General features: G+C 38.1%; 1 protein-coding gene across 5 annotated transcripts in view; it reads right to left on the minus strand.

The window, feature by feature from the left end:
• Window positions 1-8191: 8191 nt before the first annotated feature.
• rnf14 (ring finger protein 14) overlaps window positions 8192-21602 on the minus strand; it is a 43658-nt gene continuing 30247 nt past the window's right edge. For all 5 annotated transcript variants that reach the window (XM_060837316.1, XM_060837315.1, XM_060837317.1 and 2 more), the window contains 3 exons: window positions 15014-15186; window positions 13954-14084; window positions 8192-11600 (listed from right to left, as the gene is read on the minus strand). In XM_060837316.1, coding sequence (XP_060693299.1) covers window positions 11528-11600; window positions 13954-14084; window positions 15014-15186 — 377 coding nt within the window. In that variant the 3' untranslated portion in view covers window positions 8192-11527. The remainder of the gene's footprint in view (window positions 11601-13953; window positions 14085-15013; window positions 15187-21602) is intronic.

Raw genomic sequence — 21602 nt, forward strand, 5'->3', positions numbered from 1 at the left:
ATAACTGGAGTATTATGAGCAGCAACACATCTTTAAAAAATGTTATAGTGGCTTTGAAAGCGATTCCACATGATTTCCCTGGAGTCCAAGATTGAAATTACAAGATAAAATTGAAAAAAACTAAGATTGCTCTCTGGAATTTAGTAGTTTCGGTGTAATTTGATCAAAGTTTCAAGATATTAAGAGAAACAGATAAACTAGATTGAAATAAACTATTTCTTGGGTTGAGGAACTCTAGTTTTGATGCATTTTTTTAGACCAAAGCCTTTCAGAAGTGATATTAGGAATGACCTTTAGACATAAAAATGGGGGTAAGACTCCTCTTCTGCATATTACTACGATTGTTCCAAAACGATACAACTTTGACTCATGTTAAGAAACCACAGGAGATTCATTAGCTCAGTAATAATAAAAATGCTATCATCAGATAGCCTCATGAAAACTGGATACCTCCAAAACCTAAATGCTTAATATGTGGAATAACATTTAGCTCTGCATTGTAGCTAACCTTGATACAAATATCCACATATAATCATAAAATATCTTATGCTTACTTTAATTAAATATTTTATGAAATCAGAAAGAAACAATGACTTCGTATTGTCTGTAACATTAACATTTAAAAGAAATTTGCAGTTCATATTATCACTCCCTCTTTCAACTAATGAATTAATTATAATGCCCCCTCTTTAGATAACAAACTAATTAAGGTAAACCACATTAGAAACATCCTAGGCCTGAATTCTCTATAGCATAAATATTATATTCAATGTTTGGTTTATATTTCTGTGTTTTAAGATGGTGCCAGAGAATGGCAACATTATACCCCTGTATACACTTGTGGCAAGACACACATGACAATAAAATAAATCAATATCGTTTCTTTAACATTTACAAGGAGCTGCACCTAAAAGAGAAAATACAGTTTTTTTTCCAGAAAAGTATTTAGTATAATTGAGCTATAAAATATAAATTGTACCTACATCCCACAAGATGCAGCCAAACAAAAACACACCTCACCACCGTCTTCTCATAATCAGTTAGAAATGAATACTGCGCCTAGCAAGTAATGACCACAGCTTGTGAAAGAATTTAAAAATAAGAGGGTTCAAAAGATAGCTTTCAACTTTTCAGAAGATTAAAAAGTAAACAAGTTCCAAAGGTTCCTAGAAATGCTGCAAAAGGAGGTGAAGGCAGACTATTCTCACATTATTCAGGTACTTAAATGACATGGTGTAAAGAGTTTAAAACAAAATCTCAGCAGGTATTTCAAGTCTGCAATCCTCCACGAAGTAAGTTCAGTGTTTCAGCTGTTTCATTAAAGATAGATACACAAAAAGTGACTTTATAAGAATATAGGCTTGCAGCACAGATTATGCCAAAAAAAGGTGCGTTTTAAATATTTGGACTTCTGACCTTTGGCTTGGCACTGTTTCTATAATTAACAGGAAGTCAAGATAAGGAAGCAAAGGTTAATGTGGTAAGTGCTTAGCAGCAGATTAAACAATTAATCTTTTTTGCCAGGTTGATTTTGATTTTCTTTTCCTGCAAAGACAATTGGAAATAATTAATTTGTTTGAATTTTTAGATTTATTTTCCTCTTCACCTATATGACGTTGTGGTTCATCTCTGGTCTTAGTGTTTTCTGTAAGAACAAATATGCTTTTAGCAAAGACTTTAAAAATCTGCAGAAAACTCTTCAGGAAAATTTAGTTTCTGGCCCTTTTCTCGTGACCTGTTTGGCCGCTGATAATTAATTATATGTTCTTTTCCTCCAGTTGATGGCAACCATACCAAGTCTGACAAAGTGTGGATGTGGGTGTAGAAAGACACTCTACACCCACATACACATACATATACACTCTCTCTCACACTCACAATCCCCCAACCTAGACACACACACACACACACACACACACACACAAACATATACGTTTGTGGGGTGAATTTGTACTTGCAGAGTTACATTGTACTTTGCTCAAAAACTGCATGAATTCATGTAAAACTCTCTCATCTCACTTTTTAGATTAGAATCAATCTAAACATCATGGCACAGACAGAGGGGGCTAACACCAATTGTTACAGTTAACCTGAGAATACAACTTAAAAAAAAAGTTTTGTGATTTACACATGAAAGAAGTGAAACTAACACGGTATTTGAGCAGATGAAAGACTCAACAATCAAGGTATTTTTCAATGTATAATTTCAGTTACATCACACTGTAAACTTTTGCTATAAATTCTGTGCCTTACAATTGTGTCCTCCACAACCACCTGATGAAGGAGCGGTGCTCTGAAAGCGAGTGAGCTTCCAATTAAACCTGTTGGACTATAACCTGGTGTTGTGTGATTTTTAACTTTGTACACCCCAGTCCAACATTGGAATCTCCAAATCAAGTCTGACAAAAGTTAGCAGCCATTACAAATTGAAAGCGTATTTGGCATGGACTGCTTCTTTTGTTCAAAGACTGCAAATATTGTACTGATAATGTTAATGTTTACTTATAAATTACACTGAAGCTTTCTTATTGGCATCTCTTATTTATTAATCAAAAATGCAGTTAGCCTCATCTGGATTCCCTATTAGCCAAAATGTGGCTAGTGCCTAACAATGCTGGCCTAAACAAGTTCACATTGTGCTTCTTTCTTTATCTTTTGCAAGATTTTGTCCAATCAAATACTAAGCTTAAATTAATCACACATGGGGAACAAAGTAATTAAGAGGATCTGGCATTTTGAAGAATGTATATCTGAACCATTTGAGCATTCTCAAAAGAAATCCCTCAAGCTATTTAAAGTCCGACAGAACAGGATTGGAGGTTGACTTGATGAAGTGATGAGGGTGAGCAGGTAATCAAATTGCAGCAGTGGTGATAGACATAATCAGCAACTGTTCCTGCTGTTGTTCATAGAAACAAGTAGAAATAGGTTTGTTCTGAAAATGTACTTTATAAATATTTCTAAATTTATATTCCATAACTGTTCAAATTTGATTAATAAAATTGCAAATCAGTTCACATTCTTTAAATGCAGCATGTGACACCAGTGCCTCAATTTAATTACAAAAGATATTTACAATATACATTGAGACAAAAAAAATATTGGCTGCGCAATTTTATCCAATTTCCAGCCCCTTGGTATTGTGACGGTTCTGCCCCTTTAACAAGGTTATGTTGCCCTTGGTTTTTTTTTCAAGAATAGTTGTAAAGGCTGTGGCAGTGAAATGGCTAACAGACACTGCCGAGTCAACAATCTGAAGAGTTTTTAAGGTTTTTTTTTTAAAGCAATTGTACAGCGAAGGGCAAGTGGCCAGTTCTCCCAATTCAGGACTTTTTTCCTACTTTGGTCTGTTTTTAGCAAGCAGTTAAAAACTGCCACAGTAAACAGAGGTTCCATGTTTCAACAGAGGTCTTGCCGAAACTTTCTCTCTGTAACCTCTCCTCCCTGTAAAAGGATCAGTGTTTGATTTTACCATTTGCTAAGGGGTGTGTTCATGGAATGTTGCAGGGATTGGAATAGCTCCTTCGTTAAGTTGTAATAGAGTCGGTTAGGTTATCAAATAAGTTATTCTAAATTCTGTTTTCTTTTGTTTGCGCTTCATCCATAGTATTTAAATAAATTGTTTCGTTTAAAGCTGAGTGGTTTGACCAGCTGCATCACTCCTGGAATATCCTCTTCACATCTGCCTAAAACAAAATTAGGATCTGGGCTACTTTAAAAATATTTTAAAGGGGATGGTCCATAACAGTATACTCGTCTCATGTCCTTCTACCTTTGAGTCTTTTTAGTGTTTCCACAAGCTTTAGTACACTTCAGTGTGTTCACTTGGATTTTTCTGGTCTGCATTGTTGGTTATAGACAACTTCTACTGGAAGAGCAGCAGATTTCAGGCAGACCAAGGGGCATCTTTCACCAAGTAATCTAATCGTTTTTTTTGCTCTCCTAGAATACACCATTTTGCAGTATGGAGCTTCTCAGGATGACCCTCAAGAAAATCCACTGCATTTCTTTCCAAACCTTTACATAGGCATAATCCTGAAGGAAGTGGACAACGACCTCTTCCTCATTGCAAATATCTTGAAGGTAGTGTGTTAATCCATCTAACCTACACATCCATGGACAGTACAGGGCAACCTAGCATGGCCAGTCCACCTAACCTGCACATCTTTGGGCAGCACAAGGAAATTGAGGCATCCAGCCAAAACCTAAGCAGACATGAGAAGAACATGCAAACTCCACACAGTCGTCCAAGGCTGGAATCAAAGCTAGGTGTCTGGCAATGTGAGACAGTCATACTAACCACTGTGCCACCCTTAATCTTGGATCTATGCTCCTCTCTAACATAAGAAATAGGAGTAGGAGTAGGCCATCCGGCCAATTGAGCCTGTTCTTCCATTCAATAAAATCATGGCTGATCTTTTTGCAGACTCAGCTCCACTTACCCACCTGCTCACCATAAGCCTTACTTCCTCTATTGTACAAAAATCTATCTTTGCCTTGAAAACATTCAACGAGATAGCCTCAAGTGCTTCACTAGGCAGTGAATTCTTTTCACCTTTTGGGTGAAGTAATTTCTCAACTCAGTCCTAAATCTGCTCCCCTTTATTTTGAGGCTATGCCCTCTAGTTCTCGTTTCATCCACCCATGGAAGCAACCTCCCTGCTTCTTATTTATTCCCTTCATAATTTTACGTTTCTATAAGAATCCCCCACATTCTTGTACGTTCCAATGAGTATTGTCCCAGCCTACTCAATCTCTCCTCCTAAGCCAACCCTCAATTCCAGAATCATCCTAGTGAACCTCCTCTGCACCCCTCTAGTGCCAGTATATCCTTTCTCAAGGAGACCAAAACTGTACATAGGACTGCAGGTGTGGACTCACCAGCACCCTATACAACTCCAGCATAATCTCCCTATTTTTAAACTCCATCCCTCTAGCAATGAAGGACAATATTTCAGTTCCCTTCTTAATTACCTGTTGCAGCTGCAAACCAACATCTTATGATTCACACACAAGGACTCAGTGTCTCTGCTTTGCAATCCAGCAATTCCTCAGAGGCACAATTCCACCTCCTCATGGATAGCTAGCTGTACCAAGCCAGCAATTCCCTCGTCACGTAGCTCATCTTGCCATTTACCATGATATCTTGGAAATACTGTTTTGACCTAATGCTATTTTAAAAATGCATTTAAGACATTTTAACACAAATCTCCTTGCACAGAACTAAAAATCATGGATCCATTTACCTCTCCTTGTGAAGCTAAGTTTATAAATAATATTATAAACCTTCATCACAAATTTCCAACAAAACATCAGTATTGGATTTTAATTATGAATGGAGTCACTGTTTTTACAGATCAACTCATTCTCCTGTTGAAAACATGTTTCACAATAGTTAATACATGGAATTCCAACAGTATGGAAGTAGACCATTTGACCTATTGAGTGCACACTGAACTTCCAAAGAGCATCCTACCCAGACGTACCCTAACCCAATAACACTGCATTTCCAATGGCTAATCCATCTAGTCTGCACATCCCTGGATACTATGGACAATTTAGCATGGCCAATCCACCTAACCTGCACATTTTTGAACTGTGGGAGGAAACTAGAGCACCAAGAGGAAACCCCATGCAGACACTGGGAGAATGTGCAAACTCCCGACAGTTGCTCAAGGGTGAAATCGAACTCCAGTCCCTGGCACTGAAAGGCTGTATTGCTAACCACTGAGCCATCATGTCACCCTTGAAGTTCATTAGGTTTTAATTGAATCTCTATCCTGGTTGAAGTTACTTCCGCTAACCTACCATTTAGATGTTTCAAGTCCTATTCAAATGTTTTACTTCTATGAATGATGCTCAAATGTTGTCACCAGTGTGACATTATGTCATCAAAACCTCTGGGAGCTGTGACAGTGTAGATGAAGGCTATGAGCAATTGATAGTTTCAAAATATTAAGAGTGGACATTGAATTACTTGCTTGGTGCAGCTGAGCAAGATTAGAGCTCAGGACAACCTAGGGACAGTACAGAATTGGTGAGGCCAAGAATTTGGGTAAAGCTGGCATTGTGCCTGGATGTAAGTGCACAAAGATCCTTTTCATGCAAAAAAGTTAATTCTCCTCACTGATCAGTCTTTTTTGTTTTTCCAGGTGAGTTTAGTTACTGAAAACAAAAAAATGCTGGAGATTACAGTGGGTCATGCAGCATCATGGAAAGAGCAAGCTAGTGTCTTGAGTCCAGATGACTGTTCAGAGCTCTGAAGAAAGGTCATCTAGACTCAAAATGTTAGCTTGTTCTCTCCATGGATGCTGCCTGACCCCACTGTGATCTCTAGCATTTTTTATTTTCAGTACTGATTCCAGCATCTGCAGTAATTTACTCCTACAGAGTCTAGTTCCTGAAAATCTTGTGTTTCGGTAGAACTTCCCTTTGTACTGGACAATTCCCACCCCCCACCTTACCCAGTCTAGCCTCATGTCATTGGACTCTACTAAAAGTATACTTAGGGAAAGTCCAGGATACCCCTCCTACAAAATCTTTTTTCATCTTAACAAGCTATCTTGGACCTTGCAGAGATGCTGAAGAATTTCAACTTCACCATAATCATTTTCTTATATGTACTGTCTTTTCTGAGGAGACAGTAAGCATTCTGATTATTCTCACCCATTTACTGTTCCAATGGTTGGCTTCCAAAGATTGCCTCTCTCTTACGGCAATGAAAACACAATGGGTTTTGAACTACACTTATTTTATTCTTCATTTGTATTGACTGTAATAACTTCCCTTAAACAAGTTAACTGTAGCTCCTTTTTAGTTAGTTTATATTTTACCTTTACATTTCTCCTTCCTGCACCTTTACTCTCGTCCCAACTTCTCATTCACAGAGTTCAAGTTCAAGCATTTATATTTCTCTTTCAAGTACAAGTTTTTTTTTATTTCTTTGCAAACTACTTCAGCAGCAACTGAATTCTAGCCAACTCAAACTGTATTCCACCAGAGTTAGATTCTCCATCTTCCAATCCCTGGTGCAGCTCTGTTATCTCAATAATCTTCATTTTCCTAGAGGAAGTGTGGAGGCTGGTACAAGTGCAACATTTAAAAAGCATTTGGGTGGATATATGAATAGGAAGGTTTTGGATGGATATGGGCTGGGTGCTGGCAGGTGGGACTAGATTGGGTTGGGATATCTGGTTGGCATGGACGGGTTGGACCGAAGGGTCTGTTTACATGCTGTGCATCTCTATGACTCTAGAGGGTAAATAGACAAGGTATTTTCTATGGTATGGGGGAGTCCAGAACTAGAGGGCACAGGTTTAAGGTGAAATAGGAAAATTTAAAAGGGACCTAAGGGGCAACTTTTTTTACGCAGAGGGTGGTGCGTGTATGGAATGAGCTGCCAGAAGTGGTTGAAGCTGGTACAATTACAGCATTTAAAAGGCATCTGAACATGTGTATGAATAGGAAAGGCTTAGAGGGATATGCGCCAAGTGCTGGCAAATAAGACTAGAATCGGTTGAGATACCTGGTCGGCACGGATCGACAGGTCTGTTTTCATGCAGGACAGCTATGACTCGATGAATTCTCTTGACTCATGACGGGTCATGCACCACCCTCTTCGTGAAAAAGTTGCCCCTTAGGTCCCTTTTAAATTTTTCCCCTCTCACCCTAAACCTGTGCCCTCTATTTCTGGACTCCCCCACCCCATGGAAAAGCAGTACCTTTTCAGGTTCTTCTCCTAGTTCCGAAATACATTACTGACTAAGGCAGCAACTTCTCTGACTGCCTAAAACTGATGATTTAAGAACCCTTGAATTATTCTGAATGACCTACTGAAAGCCTTGCACAAACCCTCTCTCATTCCTAGGCAGGACTGGATATAGCAACTATTAGAAGACTCTGTTCCCAGAATGTAATAATATTCAGATTCCTGCCTTACATGAAGCAATAGATAAAAGGAAAAAAAGGATGGTGTGGATAGCATGTCCAATTAATACAAACATGGATATAATTATTTATAATGCACAAAGTTGACAGGAAATGCATTTAAATGCAATCCTTAAAATTATGTCATGAATCTGGATTGGAAACACAAATGTTGCATTTTGGCATTTAGTGTAGAGTCTCAATCCACATCATTTCACAATAAAATACAAAGGAATCCATGATATTTAACAAAGAACAAAGGCCATTGTATAAATCAATCATTTATTTGACAGCTGTCAACTTTCAATCCTTTCAGATAAGTTAAACATCTGATATATAGATTTTTAGTTGCACCTGAATACACTTCACAGTAGCCTCTCGACATTAAACAACATTTTAAAACAATCTTTCCTTGAAGGTCGTATTTGAAAAAGCTAATCCTGAAAGCATGCCCATCTGAATGAACATAAAAGCTAATTAAACTGTAAGAAAGCAAAATTTCTCACTAGCAATTTTCTGATGAGCTGATCCAAATGTGACCTCAGTCTTGTACTGTTTAAAAGAATGAGCCATGACAATTTCAGCAACAAAATGCAAAACCAGCTGTTTTAAAATGGAAGATCTGAGTATATTCAGAGTACAATAGACAAGTTCGTAGTTAATGGTTAGGTTAGAAGTTTTAAAACACAGGGAGTCATAATATATATTTAATAGCACAGCAATCTTTTGGATTAAATGATATCCTAAATTGGGCATGCTTCCACATTTCAATTTTGTAACTTCCCCCAACAACAATACATATGGCATATATTGTTCTTCCTCCTTCCAGTGATTTAATACAACTCCACAATTGTAGAGGTTTATATTTTAGAAAGTTATACCTCCATTGATTAACACTAAGATTTTTATAATTTTAGCATGACAAGTACCTGTGCAAATATCTAATTACTGGGGTAACTGAATTGAGGGATGGGAACTGTGGAAGAAAAAAGTTGAAAGTGCTCAAAGAGTCAAACTCTATTCTATTACTTATCATTAAATCAAAACTGTTTAATGCATAAGGAGACAAACTCAGTCTCTATGTAGTCAGAGAGCAGGCAGATCCTGAAAAATGCATATGAGGACACCTTGGAAGTCACAGCAATTACCTGGGAAGTTCAAAGTTATGATTACGTGGTGCCTACAACTCTCTGATAAAGTTCCTAGCTTTAAGAATTGGAGATTTCGAAGGGTTTCCACTTATTTATCTATAGTAATTAGCCAAGAAATACTAAGAGTGGTTAAAACGGCATTTTAACATACAAGCATAAACCAGCTGCCTCAATCAGTCAAATCACCACCACATTCAGGCTCGAGAGTTCAGATGTATTATTATGAACTCCTATAGCAATCAGATACAGAAAAGAAAACAGTTTCTATTGGCAGGTTTTACTATCTTCAGGAATCCGGAGGGGCCATTAAATGAAAATAAAGGTGCCACAAGGAAAGTGAGTCTCAAAGAGAGACTGTACCATTAATCATAGTTCATAATAATTTGAATGTTGTATATTTTATGATTAGATTAGATTACTTACAGTATGGAAACAGGCCCTTCGGCCCAACAAGTCCACACAGAGCCATTCCCCTACATTTACCCCTTACCTAACATTATGGGCAATTTAGCATGGCCAACTCACCTGACCCGCACATCTTTGGATTGTGGGAGGAAACCGGAGCACCCAGAGGAAATCCACGCACACACGGGGAGAACGTGCAAACTCCACACAGTCTGTCGCCTGAGTCGGGAATTGAACCCGGGTCTCAAAGCGCTGTGAGGCAGCAGTGCTAACCACTGTGCCACCGTGCCGCCCACAGAAGCATAGCAATTTTCAGAATATCTTCCAGAAGCATAGCAATTTACCAAATGGTGGGGAGATATATTTTTCATTGGCAACTTCTATTAAAGAAATTCCAAACAAAAAGCTACAAAAATAATTCATTAACTGAAAAAAGCAACTTTAAGCTCTGTGGGTATTTACTTCATAATAGAAAAACTCAAATGAGATCTTACACTTCATTGCTGAATGGTAGTTTCTGAAATTCTCAGCTTCTACAGTATAATTTCCATTCTTTGCCACCATCTTTTGCATGTTACATCGCTTATGGGACAGTCTGTCGCACACATGACATCATATTAAGAATAATAAAGTTAATAGATTTAAACCACTTAATGAATATGAAGTGGAAGAAAACCATTTCAAAAATTATGTTCAGTATGTGGTTAACTATACAGATAACTGCAAACATTGTAATGTTATTCAGAACATAGATTACTAGAAATCATTTAAATCATCTTTTTATTAAATTCTCTTGAATTCCAATTCATGATAGTTTGTTTCCTTAGTGAATGCACTATGATTTTTCTACAGATTAATTAAAAGAAGAAATACCCTTTTTGGAAGAACAGTTTACAGATTAGCTTTATGCAAAAATACCAAGGAATTATAACAAAAATGCAGCCCCAGCAGTCATCTGTGCACCAAAATGCAGTCCAAAAAAGTTTTCATAATATAATTAGCTGGTTCATAATTCAAAACATGTACTTTATTTCTGTAATAAAATTTTTACTTTAATAATAAAGTACTCTTTCTCCCCCTATGACCCAATTTTCCAGGAGAGAACCAGCAGACCTGTTCCTAGACCCGTCATTATGTTCCTTGAGCCAGCAAGATCAACAGATTTATAATGAATATTTTTTAGGCTGATAGAACCTGACAGACATCTTCTCTCCCTTCACAGGCAAAAACTCCAGCCTGCTCAGTATCTATTGCTGGAGTTTCATCTTGGATCAAATTTCTTGAATTAGCACAGTATTGCTTCTGTGTTATCAGAAAACAAAGAAAACCAAAGAACTGGCTTATATGCTCAGTATTTGCATCATTTACTGATTTCATGCAAAATCCCTGCAGTTCCAGTGTCAAAACTGAAAACATGTCTATAAAAGTGCCAGAGTTCAAATTGTTGCATCAAGGAGGAAACTCCATTCAGAAATAGTGCGTAGCTTGGTTTGCAAAGCTCCATGATTAAGTGGCCTATCAAGATAAAAAGTTTGAATATCAAATTCTTGACACCAAGTCAGGAGGGCACAACAACAGGATTACAAGCAATTGTCACTGACTATTAACCAAAAGCTCAAAATTTTTGGAAGGTGAAAAAGAAACTAAACTCGTGAAACAAAGACAGAGAACCATGGAGAAATGGCACTGCTATCATTTTTGAAAACGTTTGTCAAATGTTACTTGAATACACAAAATACCTTCCACTGAATGTTGTCCAGATTAAATGAAAAACATGATCGTCCCCTCAAATGTATCAGCTAAATTTCTTCAAATATATTGTGCATGTATAAATGTTTGAAGGCTGAAAACAGAAGTTTCTAGAATATTACACATCCTGAGCTCCAAGTTTCATAATCGACAACAGTAAGTGCCAAATTCAATAACCATTGCTCAAGATTGGTTTAAATGCGATTGATGGCACTGAAGTAACAGTTGTTTGTCTGTTTAAATGGTTAATGCATAATCTTTACTTAATAATAGTCCAAATAGCTTTATAAATGAGGTTAAACAATTCCATCATCATCTTCATCCCTCAAGATATCATCTTGTGCTTCAAAGTCAATACCTTGGAAAAGCCTACAAAACAAAAAAAAAAGAATTACTACAAAAAAACTTGAATCTCTCGTGAAGATTGATGTACCTGTAACATTGCTTTCAAACTAATTTTTTTGAACCAGCCATAACAGCAGAACATATCATAGCAACTTTCAGGATAGGATTTCAATCCAGGCCCAAGACAGATTGTTGAAAAAAACCATTATGAAATTAGTTCTGACAGATTGAACTTGCGGACAATAACTTGTAAAAAGTTTTTCAAGGAATAAGATCAACTAACAAACCAAATACATTTAACATCTGGAGTCCTTTGTCCAGAGGGAAAATAAATATTCAGACTTGTCTATTGGGAAACAAGCAACGACTGCTTACTAGGAAATCATCTCTAATAAAATCATACAAATGCCATCTTCAAACATGCTTTCAGAAAATGTTTTCAAAATTCTTTTCAGCAATTGTTGGTTCATCATCCACCCAATTATACAAGTATGAAACAATTTCTGACCAATGCATTCCAGGGATAAAAGTAAATGAAAAGAAAATAACTCACCCATTTTATCTTTCAGCATAAAATATATTATCCCCTCTTGCATAGCTTAGCTCTGTCAACTACTTATTTTTAAATCTAGCAAAGACTCCTGACATTTCTTGGGCCTCCATGTCAACATGAAAGTACAAGACATGGATTCATGAGCAATCTCCTCATTTTCATTCACACAGATGCAATCTGATAATCCCTCCTCTCCATTACTCCAAATCCAACACTCCACACATGCGGTAAAATTCAATATCGCTATTTTCAATGGTCACACCACAGGATACTGATACACAAACACTTTCATTTATGGTAACATCATCACTGCTTTCACAAATATTAGATGTTGAATATTTAGGGACCTTGAGACGGCCTTCATTGTTTTATTCCCATTTAAGAAATTAGAGTTTCGCTCCTCCATTCAGCCACTTTTCCTATCTCTCTCCCAAAGTGTCATTGACACACTCTTCTCCTATATAAAATGCCATTCTTTTACATCTACAGGTTATGGATAAACGTAGCTTTACCTGATAGCTTACCCATTTTCCTGATTACTCAACTTTCATCTGATCAGCCACTACTAAATCTCTCTCCTCCTGTTTGGCTGCACTCTGTATAAGTAAATTCTAATCCACCAATGCTATGAGAGACAGCTCCAACCATTGTTCTCAAATTGCAGGCTCCAAGTAATTCTAAACCAAACCATTATCCACACTTGGACATCTAAGCACCTGAAATCCTCCTTTCTTCAAGCCACACCACCTTAAAATAAGTATACTTGTCACCCAAGTTCTTCTAAACATTTTTGTTTTCTACCGAATCCCTGAATTTACTATAAACAATGCCACAGGAATTCCACAAATCAATATATTGTATGCCACATGACTAAATGGACATCATGTAATCAATAAGATTTATAATTTTCTTTTCAAAAAGCTTGTTGCAATTTAAGTTGAATTTACATTAAACTATCATCCACCTACATCAATGTTTATTACAGAAGTAATTGTGACAAATATAACAATTAAATAGTATGTTAATGTAGGTTCAAACAACTTTACAGTTGAATATTAATTCAAAGTCACATCAGTATATCTTCTGTAGATTTAAAAGACTTGCTGCAGTTTGTATGTGGTCAAGAAAAATGTGCATTGGCTGAACAGTTTTTCACCCCCGCACTTTCCCCTGTCATCGCAAGCGGTGTAAAACCTGCACTGACACTTCACCCCCCCTCCCCCCCTCCCCCCAACCTCTGTCCAAGGCCCCAAAGGATCTTTCCACATTCGACAGAGATTTTCCTGCACATCCATTCACCTCATCTATTGCATCTGTTGCTCTCCATGTGGTCTGGTCTATAACGAGACGACAGAATGCCGAGTTGCAGCATGTTTCAAGGAACATCTCTAGGACACACTAACCCAACAATTCCACCACCCTGTGGCCCACTTCAACTTACCCAAGTCCTGGGCTTCCTCCACCACCAAATCCAAGCCACCCGATGACTGGAGGAAGAACGTCTCATCTTCCACCTTGGGACCCTTCAACCACATGGCATCAACGTTGACTTCACTAGTTTCCAAATACCTTCCCAGCTACAACCCCCCAGCCCCGCCTACCCTTCTACTTATCTCTCAACCCACTTAAGCCCACCCGCCCCCCCAATCCAGATGAAGGGCTTATGCCCAAAAGGTCAATTCTCTTCAGATGCTGCCTGACCTGCTGTGCTTTTCCAACACCATGCTGACAATAAACAAGCTGTAAGTCACCAGGTGACAAACATGAAAACAACACGAACAATCTAGTATCACTAAGAATCTATCACATATAACAAAAACTTACTCATTAAAGCAAGGTGATGAAGAATCACTGAAGTGACTATATGGATTTACTTTTGAGAGCGGGCATATGCAAAGCCAACAGAAGTGCTGCTTACATCCAGTGCATGTCATTTTATTGCATCCATCCACCTTCTGGAAAGGAAAAGAAATGACATGTAGCAGATCAATGACAAGCCTTTTCTTATAAAGGTATTACATTCTATATTCTTAACAATAATACCTCAAGTGAGGTTTCAATTTCAGGCAAACATTTTGTAGCTTGTAGGGACAGCAGGAGCAGAACTGATTGTTGCAATCTCCAAGAATGCTGCAGTTTATGGAAATAGGAATGCTATAAAACATTCCATGACATCCTTAAAGTAAAGTACTTAAAATACTTTAAGGGTTCACTGTTGCAAAGAGGTTTCATCATCCACTGGTTTCCTTATCTCAACTTTTTCACTTCACAACAATCATGGGGAGAGTTCAGCCATTTCCTTATAGAACTGAAAGGATTAAAAAAAATACACTAGTCTATTCTCACATGATTTCATAGCTGTTTAAACGCTGTTTTCATAACCAAATTGTATATGCATTCTGACAAGTAGCTTTATCTGAGCCTTGAAATTCCTAAAAATGGATTCCTAACAATCATCAAATTTGTTTAGTTTAAATAGTAAAAGCAGAAAAATAATTTTTGCCAATTTTTTTTAATGTATTAGTTCATCTCAAGGAATGTCAAAGGAAAACATATAACTGTATTGTAAATAAAAAAAACTAGATCAGGCTATGCAAACCACAACTACAGAAATTCATTTGTGTTGAGGCAAATTAAAGTTAAAACAGTGAATTCCTATGAACTAGAGACATAGAAATAAAAAAAAACAAAATTGGACACGAAAAAACATTCCAAACCAATGCAAAAATTACCAATAGCAAAAATAACAAAGTTTCCAATCAGTTTAAATTTCTGATAAAAGGTTTATCCTAAGTTTAAAATAAAACAGCTTTTCATAAAGATATAAAGTCCAGTGAAATTATCTTGGTACTTTATGAACTGAACATTATTGTATGTCTTCAACCTGTATGTTTGTACCACAACGGGGACATGGCTTTGAGTTCTTATCAAGCCATTCCTGGCTGCATAACTCCTCCACTGCTCTCTGAAGCACTTTGCGCCCATAAGATTTTTCCAAACGCAACTTTTCAGATTCATCTGCATTCAAATACTCATCACGCAGTGCAGAAAGTTTCTCTGCAAAAAAAACCCAAAAAAGACTGAAAAACAAAATAACCAGCTAATTAAAAATTTCTTATCCTCTTGCCAGTCTAATAAATGTTTAGGTGCGAATGACAATGGGATTCAAATTGCAGACTACACAAATCAATATCTGTTGCATACAATTTCAGGTACTAAAAGGATTATGTAGAAATCCAGAAATATGACCATTTGAAATGACACAAATCATGCAGTTATCACCACCAAACCAAATAAAACAAGCTAATAATTTGTGCCATTTCCCTCCAATGTGTGCAGGTCAGGTGAATTGGCCATGCTAAATTGCCTATAGTGTTAGGTACATTAGTCAGAGGTAAAAGTAGGGGAATGGGCCTGGGTGAGTTACTCTTTGGAGGGTCAGTGTGGAGTTGTTGAGCTGAAGGGTCTGTTTCCACATTATAGGGAATCGAATAGAATTGAATCTCTTCATGATGCTTTTTGACTAGATTCACCCACTGTACTGCTGATCAGAGAATCAGCTTAATGTTCCATGGCCTAAACATATTTTACTTTTGTATGCGAATCATATAGTAAAACCAAGGCTTTTTAAACTATTTAAATAAAATTTCAATCAACGTGGCTAAAAATCAATTTCAGTTGGAATACTGAACAGTTTAAGTAATAGATAACAAACAACATTTTGTACCTATTTCCACAATACTACAGTTCTACAAGTGAAGATAATGATGACTGAAGTTGATATAAGTTTCTACTTTCCATTTAATCCTAACAGCCACTGGGAACAGTATTTCATCCTTTCACCCCTAACAATGGCAGAATTTGTACTGTTTTTTTAAAAAAAGTGTGCTGGAAACCAGGTTACTTCTTAAATATATAATGCAACAAAATAAATTATTTTTAAAAGCATTGGCTGAGTACACTGTGTCATGGAAAATTTCACATTTGTGAGCAACCCAGTTAGTTTAAGCAGTAACTTGAACGGTAATTCCAGATCAAAACCTGTCGTAGCATGCATATGGATTGTGAACATGCCTGAAGCAGAACATCTCACTCTGTCTATATTGTGTTAAGAATCATGAACATTCCTTCATAGTGTGTTGCATAAGATGATGGTTCTGGAAGAATTAATGTTGAAGCTACATTAACTCCACTCAATCTGATGATGCCACACAGTCGTTGGTAGAAACAGGGAGTTCTACATTAACCTTCAAATAAAGGCAAAACACGAAGAATGCTAGAAATCTGAAACAAACATTGAAATTATTGGAGAAATGCAGCAGGTTTGACAATATCTGAGGATAACCAGAGTTAACATGGAGTCCAGTTGGACTCTTTGGAACTTCCAGCATTTTCTGTGCTTGCTACATTAGCCTGTTCAGAGAACGGATGTTCTGCAATAGCTCTCAATCATCCTATTAATGCAAGCTGATCCCTTTGATGCAACAAAACATCTTGTTCAAAAAGACAAGTGTTTCTTCTGTTAAACTCACCATTCAGAATTAGACAGGGTCTAGGTACTGTATAGACAAAGGAGGATTGATGTCAGCGAACATGGCAAATCTTCCTTACCCTGTACCACATATTGGCCAAGGTGCCTGCAGTGACTAGCAGGGCAATGCTGCATTGTGATCCAGTTAGAACACAATTTCAGATTAGATTACAAATGCTAGTTTTTGCGCAGTGTGGCAGCATGACCAGCTGTGCACATTCTAATCATTTTTTAAACAGTGAAACAATTCCACCATTTATAAAATAAATAACCTTTGCAAAATTGGTCTCCTTTTTGTGCCAAAAGTAAAGACATGGCACGAAGGGGAAGTCAACTAGATCCCATAGATGGCCAGAAACAACTGAATCATAAAGGTTGCTACCTTCAGAATACTGGTCAGACAAGTGCTTGGAAGGAAGAGCCTCCAGGCAGCAGAGATGCTGTTATTACCAGTATCCAGGTTGTCAGGACTTGAGAAGTTCTGAGTAGCTCAGGCTAGAATGGAAGGTCGCTGGCTCTGTTTAGGGAAAATGCTCTTTATAATAGAAACAGTATAGACATTGGTTGTGGAGCTAGGGTTCACTGAAGTTCCAGAGGCTATTTTGTGGCTGAGAATTGGAGCGAAGGAGGCCCACAAGCAATATATGCCTAGTGCACCAGAGACAAATTGAGGTTCACAAAAATCGAGGAGCCAGCTAAGTGAAGATAGCTGATTACAAAATAGCTGCATTCATGCAGTGAGTAGGTGCACTGCTTCAGGAAAAGGATCAGTGGGAGGTAAGCAGTTGTTCAGATAGTCTGTGACAGCAGCATTAAGGAAGTATTAAGGTTAGGTCTTCAAAAATGAAGAATTAAAACTTCTTATCTCTTTTATAAGGAATTCTAATGAGATTTGTTAGCCTGTCGTGTCACTGACATGTGGGGTGGGATGCTTAGAACCTGCTATTTGACCTGGTCTGGGATATCTGAACACAGCTTATCTGTTACTCTTATTTATCTCAGTAATTCGGGATAGTGGAGTTCAAGTTGAATGGTACAGAAATCCATACTAACTTTCTAAAATCAACTCACCTTTCACTATGTAACTCCTAATTTTGTTCCATTTCTTCCCCCCTCCATCAATCTCCTAATCAAAATTCTGGGATACATCTTAATTATAATCACTATCATGATGACTTTAAAAATAATCATTAACTTATTTAGTTGACAAGTTCATTTTGTCATGTAATAAGTTTAAATCATGTGGATTTTGTAGACACTAATTTTTAGTGAATGCATTCAGTACATTTTTGTATGTGAAAGGAGAGTTGTACAATTTAGAGTCAGAACTGTACAGCACATAAACAGACCATTTGATCCAACTCATCCACGCTGACCAGATACTGCGCATTAATCTAATCCCACTTGCTAACATTTGACCCATATTCCTCTAAACCACCTTCCTATTCATGCATCTGTTAAATGTTCCAATTGTACCCACCCCCACCACTTCCTCTGAGGCTCATTCCATACATGTACCACCTTTTTAAATCTTTCCCCTCTCACCTTACAAATATACCCTCTAATTTTGGACACCCCCACTCTGGAAAAATGACTGAATATTCACCCTATCTATACCCCTCATGATTTTATAAACCTCTTAGGAGGTTACCCCCTCAGCCTGACTGTTCAGCCTCTCCCCATCTCTCAAACCCTGCGACACTGGCAATATTCTTGTAAATCTTTTCTGAACCCTTTCAAGTTTCACAACATCCTTCTGAGAAGTTAAAGGGCTAATTTGTTCTGCTGACATTTAAGAAATTTGATGTCCCAGGGGGTGTGTTTTTCTATCTTGCAGACAGGATGTGACAATCTAATCATACTTGAAATGCTACAGTTTAAGGAATAACCTAATCACGCACTGTTTCTGGAAATAATCTAATCACTTTATTTGTTTTTAGGTGACATGTGACTGTAGCAGAGTGGCAGGGGGTTGTATTTTGCATGCATAGCTGACTGATGTAAAACCCTGTATAAATGGAGGGCAGTTCCCTTGTTCAGAGAGCCTTGCTTGACATGCTCATAAATATCGCCAAGTGTTAAGTGATCCTCCAAAAGTTTGTACTTTGCTTGAACAAATTGTGGCTGGTCACAGAAGTTGCTGTATTGCAGTTGCATCAAGCGTGCAAGAATCTCAATAAGGGAACCTAACATTTGGCAATGAGAGTCAGATTCCAACATATATGAAGCTTCTATGCAGACTGAGTAAGTGATTGCCTGTGTGACAGCAACGTGAGATGGATGAGCCAACTAGGTAGGATTTACATTGATCTCTCTCACTAACCTATCTCACTCAGTTGACCCCTCGTTCTCTAGGGTTCTGTAGTGACAGCACCTCTGAGATAATGTATGTACTTGTATGCCAATGAGTTTCTTCCAGGGAGGTTAAAGTCCCCCTGGAATTTGGAGGTTAGAGTCTTGTAATAGTGGGGTTTGAGGCCTCGGAACATAATACATAATATAAAGGATAACTACTGTGTCTGTCTCAATCACCCTGCCTTCGACCAGTTTTTAAAGAGGGGAAATCCCCTACCCTGAAGTGCATGTGGAGACTGAGGACACTGAACTAGTACATAGAGAGAAGTTTGGAAGTTGAGACTAAAAAATATGGGACAGACATTGGATAAGTCAGGTGTCAGAGCCCCTTTGCAACAGATATGCCAGGATGACTCCCAAAATGAGGAACAGTTCAGGTGTCTGTCAGGATGTTTAAATAAAAAAAATTGGGAAATGAAATTTGGCTGATAGGAGGAACTTGAGACATAGATAAATGTTTAAAAGCAGAGGAGGCAATTTGGAAACGTAATACAGGGACTAAATGGAAAACTTTAGCAAGACTGCTGAGGAAATAACAAATAAATCTAAACAGACCAGCTGGGAGAATAATACTCGTTAAAGAGGGATTGGAGTGTATGATCATGAGGGAAACCCTGTGTCCTGGGGGGAGGTGCTGAAGAGTCAGTGTAAGGATTATGATATAAGTAGAGAAAAACAGGAAAAACTGAACAAGGAAAAGCAAAATAAGGAATCAGGGTTGAAATGTCAAACTGGACTATCAGGTGGGAATAAAGTGGAGGTACCTCTTGACATGTCTGGTCTGCCAACAACGTTTCAAAATAACACCTCCAATGATCGGCTACGGTTACAATGTGGATTTCTGATCTCCTCTGAGGCACCTAGTCAGAACTCACTGTGTCTAAAATATCCTCAAAGTCTCCTCCTCCCCGAGCAATTGGCCAGAATCAAATGTGCTGCCTATGTAATGGACAATACAGAATCAGCAATGGCAATGCCAGAGCCGATCGAGTTTCCTAAGACGCAGCAACAGCTTGCAATTCTATTGTGTCCTCTGTGAACTAGCAGACACTAAATAGATCACCTGCCTTGCAAACAACTGGCACACCATACACTGTCACTGTGCAGCGTTTACAGGGGATGCCCTGATCCAGAAATACAAATATGGAAGACACATGGGTGGTCGCACTCTATCAAAAGGACTCTGGATCACTCCAGTTTGCCTCTGAATGTACTTGATGCTTTGTTACTAATGCTTATTGACTGCCTTCATCCTGATACCAACTTTGGCAAGGAGGGAAAGAGAGAGGAAATGCAAAGGTACTTTCAGCAGCTAACATGATCTCAGATTTCTGTATTCACAGGTAAAGCACATTTTTGGACCACCATCCGCCCCTCCACACCTGATCCAAGTCCCACTCCACTCACCCAGACCCCTGGAAATGTTACCTATTGTGCACTCAGCACCAAGTCACATTCTGGGAACCTTGCTCAGTGCTTCTGATAGACAATTGATCCTGGAACATATCGCACCCATTCTAGCAACCCTTCCTGCTCTCCCAGCACCAGCACAGCTTGTCCAGAGCAGGGGGACACAATGGATTCAATCAGCTCCCCAGTCACGAGCATGAAAAGTGACGAAGCTATCAGCAATGAAGAGGAAGTCTGCATGCTTTTTGTCAGTGGCATTCCTGTGAATATTAAACCACGTGAGCTTTACCTTTTCTTTCGACTATTTAAGGGATATGATGATTCACTGATCAAGCTAACATCCAAACAGGCAGTTGGTTTTGTTACATTTGACAGCAGAGTGAAAGCAGAAGCAGCAAAGAATGCATTAAAATGGCATTCGATTTGATCCCAAAAATTCTCAAGACTCTCTGGTTGGAATTTGCAAAGGTAAACACGAAGATGGCCAAATGAAAACTGATGGCTATATGTAGCCCCATAAATATGCACTCTATCTTGGGAGCACATTTCATTGCACTGGACCCCTACGACCTTGCAGCAATCAGTGCTGTTCCTGCATCTCCTGAGGCTTGGGCTCCCTCTCCACTGTAGACAACAGAACTGACCCCTGCCAGACTGGATTTTGTTTTCAGGTTGGACTTCACTGAAGGAGATTTTGGATAATTGGCACATTCTCACTCAACTTGGAGGGGTTGGATGGTCACTATGGACTACCGGCTTAAGAACTTTACTGGTAAACACTTCTTTTTTCCACGTGGGAGGATCCTAGGGATTATATCTACAAGGATTAGTAATTCTTGTATTATGTACCAATAACTTGCTTAAATGCTGGTTGTCAGATTCTTATGAATAACCTGGCAACACCTTTTTCAGCCCCTTTTAGTCAGTTATCATGGAATTAAAAAAAGCAGGGAACGAGATGTTAAAGGGTTAATTTGTTCTGCTGACATGTAAGAATTGGATGTCTGGAGGCATGGGTTTCTGTCTTGCAGGCAGGATATGACAATTTAATCATGTTTTGTAAATGCTGCAGTTTTAAAGGAATACAACCAAATCGCACACACTGTCTCAAGGAATAATTTAATCACACACTGTTTCTGGAAATAATCTAATCACGTTACATTGGTGGCATGTGACT

The sequence above is a fragment of the Hemiscyllium ocellatum genome, chromosome 16 (genome assembly GCF_020745735.1).
Source record: "Hemiscyllium ocellatum isolate sHemOce1 chromosome 16, sHemOce1.pat.X.cur, whole genome shotgun sequence".
Classification (NCBI taxonomy): domain Eukaryota; kingdom Metazoa; phylum Chordata; class Chondrichthyes; order Orectolobiformes; family Hemiscylliidae; genus Hemiscyllium; species Hemiscyllium ocellatum.